The sequence below is a fragment of the Sesamum indicum genome, linkage group LG11, assembly GCF_000512975.1.
Source record: "Sesamum indicum cultivar Zhongzhi No. 13 linkage group LG11, S_indicum_v1.0, whole genome shotgun sequence".
NCBI lineage: Eukaryota > Viridiplantae > Streptophyta > Magnoliopsida > Lamiales > Pedaliaceae > Sesamum > Sesamum indicum.
The window spans coordinates 12,154,667-12,166,829 of NC_026155.1; the positions used below are offsets into that span (position 1 = coordinate 12,154,667).

The 12,163-nt window shown below is 35.4% G+C and overlaps 2 protein-coding genes across 2 annotated transcripts; one reads left to right on the forward strand and one right to left on the reverse strand.

The window, feature by feature from the left end:
* Positions 1,275–3,641, forward strand: LOC105174143 (probable glycosyltransferase At5g03795). The gene is made up of 4 exons (XM_011096143.2): positions 1,275–1,791; positions 2,166–2,365; positions 2,458–2,803; positions 2,887–3,641. Exons 1-4 carry the CDS (start codon positions 1,519–1,521, stop codon positions 3,559–3,561), a joined length of 1,494 nt encoding a protein of 497 aa, XP_011094445.1. The 5' UTR covers positions 1,275–1,518; the 3' UTR covers positions 3,562–3,641.
* LOC105174144 (probable glycosyltransferase At5g03795) lies at positions 5,024–8,205 on the reverse strand. The gene is made up of 4 exons (XM_011096144.2): positions 7,398–8,205; positions 6,757–7,004; positions 6,020–6,368; positions 5,024–5,911 (listed from the first exon to the last, which is right to left on the reverse strand). Exons 1-4 carry the CDS (start codon positions 7,803–7,805, stop codon positions 5,237–5,239), a joined length of 1,680 nt encoding a protein of 559 aa, XP_011094446.1. The 5' UTR covers positions 7,806–8,205; the 3' UTR covers positions 5,024–5,236.

Below are 12,163 nucleotides of genomic sequence, written 5' to 3' on the forward strand. Positions count from 1 at the left end.
GCCATAACGACCAATTAACTATAATAAAAAATCATATTCTTCGTGCATTTCAACATATTAATAAAAACCATTTAACTTACCCTAACTTGGTTCCATATAATAGGGAGACAAATAAATCGAGTGAGTCGTGCAAATTATTATCTAAGTTTGTCTAAATTTTATTATATTTAAAAAATTATATATTTGAATTTATTTTAAGGATAATTACATTCTCATTTTTTGAGATTTTGTTTAATTATACATAGATTTTTTGTGATTTGGGCACCCTTATGGTTTCTTGCGTCTAATAAATAAGTCTCTTCGGTAGTCAAAATTCACCGAATTTACTAATATTAATAAAAAAAAAATTATATTTATCCCCAATTGACTTATCACCGACTTAGTGCATAAATCTTTTTATAATCAAATTATCCTCATATGTTTTCATGCATTAATGCATATGAGGAGGTATATTTTCGTCGTTATAAGGGTAGTTTAGTTTGAAAAAAATTATTGGATCTGCAATAAGTCAATTGAGGCCAAATATTAATTTTTATTTGATTTTTTTGTTAATATCAGTAAATGCAGTTAATTTTAACCGAAGTAAACTTTAGGGGGGTTAGATATAGAGGGTGGCATTTTTTAGTCCTGTAAGAATTGATTTTCGCAATTTATTCTTGTAACTTTATAATTTTGGCAATTTTAGTCCTTTTCCAGCCATTTTTGGCCGAAATTTGTAATTTACTTGCAATTTTGTCATGCAAATAAAAACATGTAGGATAAAAATTGTTAATTCCCCCAAATTATAGGACTAAATAAGTCATGTACACATCACGTATAATATTCCGGCCAATTAATGAAAATTGCCAAATTTTTAAAGTTACAGGATTAAATTATGAAAATCAATTCGTACAGGACCAAAAATGCCAGCCCCATAGATTATAGGTCTAAAATTGCATTTTTCCCGCTAAATATAATTTTTCAAACCATAGAGAATTTAAGTGTAATTACACTAAACTTCAAAGATTGGGAGTGTAATTATCCTTTTATTTTATTAGTAATCGTGTTGAGTTCAAATGAATTTAACTTAAGTCGAATATGAATGAATTTAAATAATTTAATACTTATTCATGCTTGAATATTGTTGTTTATTGCCAATCTAAAGGAATGAAAGGAACTCTTAATTACTGATGAAAGTGGACTCGAATAGGAATAGCTCAATCTATTTTCAGGTAAATTTTTGTTATTGTAATTTCATCCCCACAAAGACAGTTTGTTTTGTCTATTCCACATAACTGCGTACGATCAAATTTAGGTTTTAATTAAACAGACAAGAACTGGTGGTATGAAACTTGACGGAGTTGCCACATGCACGTTCCCACCTTTTTATTCAGCTGCTTCACCAACAACGTGAGAAGAAAGCTTCAGAAATCACTTCAAACGAGGAAAAAGACAATTCCCGCATGCACTTTACATTATTAGCTGCAAATATTTAAGGTTGCTCCTCACATATTACACGCGCAGCCAAGAAAACCAACCATGCCGCTGCCGCCGGATTCATCATCACCTTCTTCTTCTTCAAAGCTTGTGTATTTTGTAGTAGTGATTCCACTGATTTTGTTATCTGGGCTTGTGCTTATACTCAACCATAACCCCTCTACCACTTTTTCTTGGCCATTATCTTTTCTTGATGCCCTGAATTCACATTCTGGAGCTCGTGCTCCTGCTGCTGCGGCGGAAGGTCCAGAACCGGCCGCTTCTAGGGCGGCGCTGCAGCCTCCTGCTGCGCAACCGACACAGGATCAGTCACTAGTAAGCCAACTCCTGATTTCTTACGATCGAATAATGGAATGAACTTGTATTTATGTTTTTGTGTAGTTACAGGAATGATGATTTGTTCGGTTTTCATTTGGTTTTCTTGAGAATTCGGTAATCATCATAGGGCTACCGCCCTGGCTTTGTCGGAATTGTAGTTCGGAAACAGAGGCATCACAATTAATTACTACTGATTTCTTGAACTTCCGGAAAAAATAGTTTTCAAGTTGTTCTTGATTTCAGTAGTTTTAAGGATCATTGAAGCCGAAGAGGGATGGCATGGCAGTTTACCTGTGATTGTTATATGCAGGATGTAACATTCTACATCTTAAATTGACTATGGTCTGGTTACCTGTCTCCCAATTAAACAGGTTATGGAGAACGTACAGAGCGCGAAAACTGCTAAATTTGGGAAAACATATACAAATTTGGACAATTTAGATATGGTTGAGGCTAGTCTGGCACAGGCTCGAGCAACTATACAAGAGGCTCAGCGCAACAATGAAACATCATATGATCCTGATTACGTCCCTACAGGTCCGATGTATAGGAATCCCAATGCTTTTCTCAGGTGCGCATATATAATTGATCGTTGGTTGTTCGTGTATGTGGGATTTCAAGTATTTGAGTTGTAGTCGACCTGACAGGTTATTTGTTATGTAGGAGCTACTTGGAAATGGAGAAACTGTTTAAGATTTACGTGTACGAGGATGGAGAACCGCCGCTATATCATTACAGCAAAAGCCTAGGAATTCTTGGGATTGAGGGTATTCTCATTCATCAGATTGAGATCAGCAAATTCCGTACGAGGGATCCTGGAAAAGCCCATGTCTACTTCATTCCGTTGAGCGTGCAATCGATAGTCGCCTACGCTTATGTGAGACACAACCGAGCATGGAGTCCCCTGCAAAACATAGCCAGAGACTATGTCAAACTTATTTCCACAAAGTATCCTTATTGGAATCGAACTCTAGGATGCGATCATTTCATACTTGGTTGTCATGATTGGGTGAGATTTCTTCATCTTTGTTCCTGATTGCTCCCACATTTTTATGTTGTTCCAAGTATAACGCACATGTAATGTTGTTGCAGACTCCAATGATTTCCAATGCCGTTCCTGACCTATTCAAGAACTCAATCAGAGTTCTGTGCAATGCTAACACCTCAGAAGGATTCAAGCCCTCGACAGACGTGTCCCTGCCCGAGATATATCTTCCTCACGGGACGATGGACGGCTTGATAGGCGGGATGCCTCCGTCTGAGCGTTCCGTTTTAGTTTTCTATGCGGGAGGCATCCACGGCTACATCAGGCAAGTGCTTATGGACCAATGGAAGGACAAAGATCCCGACATTCAAATTCACGAGTACCTTCCAAAAAATATGTCGTACTACAGCATGTTCCGAAAGAGCAAGTACTGCATTTGTCCTAGCGGCTGGGAAGTAGCGAGTCCAAGAATGGTCGAAGGCCTCTACATGGGATGTGTTCCGGTGCTCCTTAAGGACCATTATGCGAAACCGTTCAACGATGTCTTGGATTGGAGTACCTTCTCAGTCGATGTTCCGGTGAATCAAATTCCGGACTTGAAGAAGATTCTGACAGCCATACCACAAGAACAATACCAAGAGATGCAAAAAACAGGCATCCTAGTCAGGAGGCATTTTGAGGTTAATTTCCCGCCTAAACGGTACGATGTTTTCCACATGATACTTCATTCGATATGGCTTAGAAGAATCAATATTCAACTTCATGACACACATGAAAGCTGATGTTTCTTCGTGTTACATCTCCTCGAGTGCAAGAACATAGGAGCATAATTAAGCACATTTGCTAAGATTGTCTGTTGTAATCATACGATGCAGGTCTCTAGTTAATTATTTCTGCCACTTCTCCTCCAATTAAGCCTAAGTCATAAAGCTCAAATGCTTAATTAAGTGTCATACACCATCAACCCAATCCATTAATTAGGTGGCAGATCCAATTTTTTTTATTTCAAATTCTATTATAATTTTTATTTTTTTAATATGTACACATCACGCGCATAATCTGAATGATTCGGACCTACTAGAAATTTCAAACAGGCATTCTGACCATCTCTCTAAACGTAAAACAGCCACATTTAAAGATACATAAAAAATTAGACCAAACTGAGCATTTGTTGATAATTCTGGAATGATGCTGACCTTATTCGTTGAAATGGGGAAGAAATTACATATGCCAGTCAAGCTTGAAGGCCTTCAAAATTTTCAAACTCCACCCATGTAGCCACGACAATTTTGGTTATGGTAATTTATTCAAAGAATGGTGTTTTCAAGAAAAAATTTTGTCCAAATACAGACAGAGCTGAGAGGAGCGGAAAATATTGTTTTTTTTTTTTTTAATATAATGAAATGAATTTATTATTGCATAGCATCGAGGTAGCATGAATTTGAATCGTAATGCAGACAAGAATTATAAATCAAGTGGTTTGAGTGTCGTATGAATTTGACTTTATAGATTTAGAGAGAATTGTAAATCGGATGATTTCTTCGTTATAATCAAATCGAAACTAACATTTCAATAGACACATATATACAGTTCAAAATTCAAAATTTGATCTAATTAGTTAAATTGAACTACCTTAATATGATAGCTTTAATTAATATTAATAATGAGCTATGACACATTTTATGTATGTATGTAATTTTCAAGATTATTTAAAATAAAATATTTAGATGAATTGTATTATTTAAAAATACCATAAATTATATCTAAAATAATAAGTTGGTATAAATATTCAAATACTTATGAGAAATAACTGATAAAACAAATTATAACAACATAATATTGGAGAAATAAAAGATATGAGAAAAGAAAAAAAAAAAAAGAAAGAAAGAAAACAAAAAATAATTATGCAATACCATAACATCAAAAGGCTCATTTCGAATAGCATGTGAGCTCAATTAATTTTAAATACTGAAAACGAATTATTACATCAAAAAAATATTATTTGAATAAATAAAATTATATATAAAAGAGAAAAAGGTTACGCAAGATTATTGCAAAAAAGCAGGAGAAAAAGAAAGAGACACGGAAGTTGAAAAAACGGAGAAAAATGAATCAAAAAATAAATAATAAAAAACAAATAGAACACCAAAAGATTGCTGTTCAATTATAGATGTAAACGCATTCCTTGGATTAGAAAATCCGACATCAATGTATATATACAAAATTGCTAGTGCTAAAAACATGAAAAGAATCAAATATCATTATATATATATATCCTTAAAGAAGCAGAGCACCAATTTCCAGCCAACATTACATATGACGAATATACTTTACATCCCACATTAACCTTCGAAAAAATCTTGCAAATGTTCAAACCATCGATCACTGTGAACTCTACAACAATACAAGATACCACTCCAAACTCAGACAACAGTTGAACTATGTGTGATGAGTCTGTCATGAATCCTCAACCCCATGCAGTCGAATATTCAGCCTTCTCAGCCAAATCGAGTGAAGTGTCATGTGAAAAACATCGTATCTCTTCGGAGACAAATTCACCTCAAAATGCCGCCTCACTGCGACACCCCTCCTCTGCATTCTTATGTACTGTCTCATCGAGATCCCTGTCAGAATTTTCTTCAGGTTCGGAATATCCGCCACCGAAATTTCGACAGAGAACGATTTCCAGTTCAGAACATCGCTAAATGGAGGCACGTAATGATCCTTAATTAGCACCGGAACGCAGCCGGTGTATAGGGCTTCCACCATTCGTGGGCTTGCAACTTCATAACCACTTGGACAAATGCAAAACCGGCTCTTCCTCATCATTGCAGAATAAGATACATCTTTTGGGAGGTACCTATGAACCTGAACATCTTGACCTTTGTTCTCCCAATGCTCCAGAAGAATTGGTCTAATGGGACCGTGAAGACCGCCTGCAAAGAAAACAAGAATAGGTCGTTTTGAGGGTGATGGGCCGCCGATCAAGCCATTTGTCCGTCCACCAGGGAGATTGATCTCCGGGATGGACACATCTTTAGAGGGTCGAAATCCTTCCGAGGTATTTGCATTGCACAAAGCTCGAATCGAGTTCTTGAATAGCTCGGGAAGAGACTTTGAAAGTTCAGGCCCCTATAGCAACCAATTAGTACTCTAATATTAGGCATCATATTAGGTTGTAAAGAAAGCATGATTCTAAGAATCAACAACAGAGAAACAAATAAAAAAGATTTTAAATACCCAATCATGGCAAGAAAGCATGACATGATCTGATCCAATGCTCCTGTTCCAGTAGGGATATTTCCCAGCTACAAGATCGACATAGTCCTTTACTGTCTGTTTCATCGGAAGCCAATGATCATGAACTCTCTTATCGTATATGAAATGAACTATGGACGTCACACTGAAGGGAAGGAAGTAAACATGCGCTCTTTCTGGATCCCTCGTCCGGAATTTAGAAGTTTCCAATTTGTAGATGAAATTTCCCTCCATAGAGTAAATGCTTCCACAAGGGCCATTGTGAAATATAGGTTGCTCTCCTTCTTCGTAGACGAATACCTTAAAGTGCTTTTCCATCTCTAGATAGCTCCTGAAGATTGCCAATGTTATCACTTGTACAAAGACAATGTTGATGCATTTGAGTGAGTCAAACGATTTTTATTCACTTTTCTCATGACAAAAGCTTCAATCAATGGGAAAATTCTTATACCAACCAGGTTCGGCAGGACAAAATCACGTTACACTTGTAATTGGTCCCTCACATCGCAAGTCATGTCAACACCTCGTATGGACTAGAATTTCCCGATGGACAAGATAGTGGATAAGAAATATTTACAAGACACAACTAAGAACTCATTAATATACCATGTAGTTTACGGCCACAAAGATGCAAATTTATGATGTAGAACTCAACCAACTGAAATTGCTATAAGAATGATTTAAAAAGGTAAGAAACTACGGAGGAAAGCGCGACATGCCTGTGAAAGCCAGAGGGATTCCAATAGATAGGTCCCGTTGGGATGTAGTCGGGGTCGTAAGCTGGATTTCCCCTTTGTGCATCTCTAATTGCAGCTCGTGCTTGCTGCAGTGTGGCCTCAAGAATCTCTAGATTGCTGAATCTTCTATGTATTCTTGAACTTAATGGAAGAAGACGATTGTCTTTGGATGGAGGGGGAACATTGGAGAAATTTGTTGTCAATATAAAATCCTCTTTCCTCTTCTCAACCTGCTTACAGAATTATTGGATTAATTTGAAAACTTATTTGAAACTAGAGTCGGAACAATTATCAATTTTAGACAAAAGTCAACAGTTTGAATAGGTTAAGGTACCCGTACCAATTTATCTTTCATTACATGGAATCAGGCCATGTTATTCCTAATAGAGTATCGATGTCTAATTTTTGTACTCTTCATGCACTTTTTCAGCCCTTTCTACTAATTTCTTCGGTGGTAATAATTGAGTATCATTATTTTTATTACGAGGATATGGTTTTATTTTTATTACGAGGATATTATTACAAAATCAGCAATTCCCAATCCATGAAGCAATACCAAGTACACAAAAAGTAAAATAAACAATAAAAAGGGACAAACAATACAAGAACGAGGGAATTCTTACAGGCGGTTCGGCCTCTCCAACCTCAATAGCAAGCGGCGGTGCGGCGATGCGGTGGAGATTGTAGTCAACCGAGATCGCCTCCTGTCTTTCTCCGCCGCCCACCACCCTCCGCCGCAACTCCAAACCCGAGCCACCGTCGTCCGGCGGAGGAGCAAACCCCTTAATTAAACCGCTGGAAGTATTCTCAAAACTCCCATAAATACCAGAAGATGAGAAAGAAGCACCGGGTAACACAGAACTCCAAGCCCACGGATAGTAATTGGAAGCAAACAGCCAATTCGATGACTTTGAACTCACTAAAACCACCAACCCAGAAACCACCATCAACGGCAGTATAAACCCCAAAACCCTCGTCGAAGACGAAGACGTTTTCCACCATGAACACACCCTTCTCTTGCACCCCTCCATCACATCAATCCACACCACCAAACCCACCTCCCTATAAACTAAAAAATCTCTATTATGAAACCGTATCTCCAGAATTCACAGAGACTATACGATTTCTTGAATCTTGAATATCAACAAAATCACATCACTTGCTTTCTGTTTCATGTTTACTACCGCATAAATGCTGAATTCTCAAAGTGAAACTTTCTTGGGAATGTGGGAGGTCAGGTGAGGTGAGGTGAGGTGCGGGGTGGGGTGTGAATAGGAAGAGAATAGCAATTGGTGGGAGGTGGCTGCATTCCACCACGCAGACTCGCCAAGCGTCTCTTGCTTCCAGCCTCTATATTCGAGTTCTTCATGCAAAATTACGGCTTTTTCTGCTTTCCCATTATGCCCTTTCAGTAATTGCTGCCCGCCTTATTTTCTTCTTTGCCTTTTTCTCTTTTCTACCATTTTCGCGACATTCGTAATGTATCGTACTCGCCCGTCCCGCTTGGCTACGTGTTTGTTTCTTGGAGGTGGCTCTCTTGTGGGGCGAGTATGGAGCGTGGAGGAGCTTTGAATTTTTTAAAATCTCGGATATTATTAAAGGCATATTGAATAGAGTATATGGAATTGGGATACGTAGGTAATTAATTGTAATAACTGCGGTTTGCGCTGTTAGACATTTTTGTTTATTACATTGTAACGCTTTGTTTCTCAAATATTAGGCACCCATCTCACCTAATTAATTACACAAAAGGTAAACTATCAATGCATTAAGATTTTCAATAGATTCGAAATTATAAATTTTAAATTTCTTGGACTAGTTTGACTTAATTTCAAATTATTCTATTCTAATTTTCAAGATAAATTTTCACAAAATCCATTCAAATATTACCTATATTTCTTTGGAATAAATGCAGAATAATGATTATGATGATTCAGTAAGTAAAAAATATATGAAATCTCATAAAGAATGGGGTGACAGTGTGAGTTAAATTAAGAGAGAACAATGGGGAAGTTTGTTACTCTCTTTATATTCTGGAGCCCATAGAAAAGACAGAAAAAGAGTTGATGGAAACTGAGGTACAAAACGGAAGTGTGAGTTAAAAGCACTTGTGATATTTGCGTCAGCGGTTATCATAAAAGTGGGATAGAGATGGGCGAGGTGAAGACATGGGACGTGACGTGTTTATGCTGTCTTTTTGTTGATTAGCTATTGCAGTATGGTTTCTCACTCCTCAGCTTCCACTTCCACCTCTTCCCACTGTTTGAGTTTCATTCTCTAGTTGCCAATTACCATATTCGAGTTTGGTTGGTCAACATTACTACTTTCTTTCACGTTTGAATAAGTGCAAGACTTGAAAATACGAGCAAATATTAAATTTGTTTGAATGTTCTAAATTAAAATCTTTTATACTTTATGAAATTTTCCAATGTGAGATCGAGTCGAAAAATGGAAAATATTTTTGTTTTAACAAACGACATTCCTTAGCCTTGAAATGACTCTACAATATGTATAAGGCAAAATCTGCATACTTGTCTTCTAAATTTTGAGTGCGTGATGTGGTGATTCTGGAGCATCAGATTGAATTGGACATATGAAATTCGATCGGAGTAAAAATGTGCAGATCTCAATTTTATTTTGTGTTAGACCCAATAAATTACAATTTTATTTATAAAACTTACATCATGCATAGACATATTCAAAGAATTTATTTTTACTAATTATATAAAATCTTATTTTGGTTAGTGATTAAAGGAGGGTCAAATTTTTATTAAATTATGGTAAAATTAATGGGCAATTTGAGGTAATTAATAGCTTCCACATTGCACGTTACGCCGCAGGTACATGATCTGTAATAATAGCTACAGAGAAGCTTCTGTTTGAGAGTCACTTGGTGACTTGCCTGCCCCCCCTACACACTAGACTTCCAAACTTCTTCTTCTTACCAAAAATTTGGTGAAAAATAATTAAGGCAGAATTTCCCCAAAAGACTGAATACATTATAATTTTTGACCCAGAAAATACTATAACCTACTTATTCTTAATTTCCCTAATAAGATTTTCAGCTGTATGAAGAATAGTGGGGTGCGGATAATGTAAATGTGCTAATTAAATAATATTTGATTTTTTTGCTAAATTCTTGAGGTGCTATAAACAAATACTGAAATTAATTAGGTTCAGTTTGATTCCATGGTTGCATAATTAATTATAAAATAATTCAAGATATAAAAAAATTACTTTTGAAGTAATTAATTCTGGAAAACAAGCAATTATGGGGCTTGGAGTTGCGATTTCATATTTGATTACGCAAATGCAAATTGCAGTTAAATATTGAAACTAAGTCATTATTTAGATTAATTTTTATCAAAACATAATGTTCATATAATTTAATTCAAAAAATAATTATCCAACCGGACAAAGGGACACTTAATTTGGAGAAAATGGGGGTGGGGTGGGAGTCGCCGTGCATGGAAAGCCTGCACAACTCTCCGTACCGTAGACGTCTGTCGTCGGTCTCACCGTATAACGAGATTTCTAAGTAATGATTTACATCGTTGTTAATTAGTAAATTAATTTACTTAGGAACTGATTATTTTATTAACAAAAGTGTTACTTCTCCCATGAATAATTATGAGTAAAGTATTACAGAATTTATTTCATTCATGGTTTCGGGCAATAATAAATCAAATCCTATGTTTTAAGAGGTTTATCGTATCTTATTGGTCACAGTGAGATGAGGTTACTTTGTGATGACGACAACTGCAATCTACAAGTATCAAAGTGCAGTCTAATTTGCTATAATTAATTATTATGATTTGTGGAGAAGTAAAACAATAAATATTAATTTGTGTAAATTTTATTGAACTTTGAATCTCATAAATCATTAATGAAATTATTTCTTTGTTCACACTCAAATTTGTGCTTGTAAAAATAATTATAAGACAAGAATAATATGGGCCAAGAAATTTTATGAATTTAAAAGAAAAGTTGACGCAATAGCAGATTAGGGGTAATCCCTTGATTCATCGTTTTGAATGTGGATTCAAGAGTTTGAAATTTGTTTTCGGATGTGGATGCGTAATTTCCTCTGATTATGTGGTGCAAACTACGTGTCTCCTTAAAATTTGGTATGAAGACTTGAAATTTGATATCGTGGAAGACGTGGAACCTTTGCGGTTGTAGTTTTTCATTGTGGCGCAGAGTTTTGAACTTGGGTTATTTGACTTGTTGTGAATTATTGTCCTGTGTGTTGTATGTAATATGGAGGAATGTTATCTGTTTTTTTATAGGCATGAGCAGCCTTATAGTAGTTTGATAGTTGACTCACGTCTGTTAGACTTGACACCATGAATTTGATATGGATCCATCAACTATCGGACTGTAATGAAATATATTTTGACCCGATTACCTGATCCAAAATAAAAAAAAAAAAATTGTGTTTATCTTGAATCAATCGATCGAAAATTCAAATTTATTATGAGATTCAATTTGAACCCAATTATTTGTTAATTTATTAGAATTTTAATTGATAACTTTATTCTAAAACTTTGACGTCAACATTCTTGGGGAACTCTTGAATGTGCTCTTTTATCTGTTAAGAAGAACAATTACTATAATGTTATTAAATTTTATGATTTTGATTGTAAGTGGTTTAATATTACATGTTATATACCAGGCTTACAAGTTGGTTGGACGCAAAAATTGAAATTAAATCCATCAGTTCTATTTTAAAATTTGATTATGAATAAATCATTAAAAAAGAATATACAATAAGCATACTTAAAGTCTTTGAACAAAATTTATATAATACGTATTTTATCAATTCCTAATTCATGAGCGACTTAGATATACAATAAAAATTTGTGAAACACTGGGCTACGATTGGGCTTAAATTTTCTATCATGTGGACCAAGAGGCCCATCTTGGCTTGAGCCCTCAAATCCAGCCCATTTATTAGCCCAATTCAAATCTCGTCAAGCGCAATTTATGCTCCACTAAATTCTCGGTGGCCCAAGGTCTGATTTGGCAAAAGATAGGAAAATTCAGTCCAATTAAAGCCCAAATCATGCAGCAACTCATCGAATAATAAAAGTAAAAGAAAATAAATAAATGAAAAGGGCACAGATTTACGTAATCGTGATGTAATAGAGACACAGCATCTTCCCAGAATTCTAGACCGACTAGGAGACATATGTCAATCTCGGACTCTTTTCTACGATTCTTTTCGGATAATTCGCACATTTACTGACTTATGATATATTTATATAAATTATTTTTATTTTATTTTTAAATTACATATATATTTTCTAAAAATATCAATAATTTTTTTAAAATTGCACATACATTGTTTAGAAATGTCGACTTTACTATACAAATAACATTATTTTTG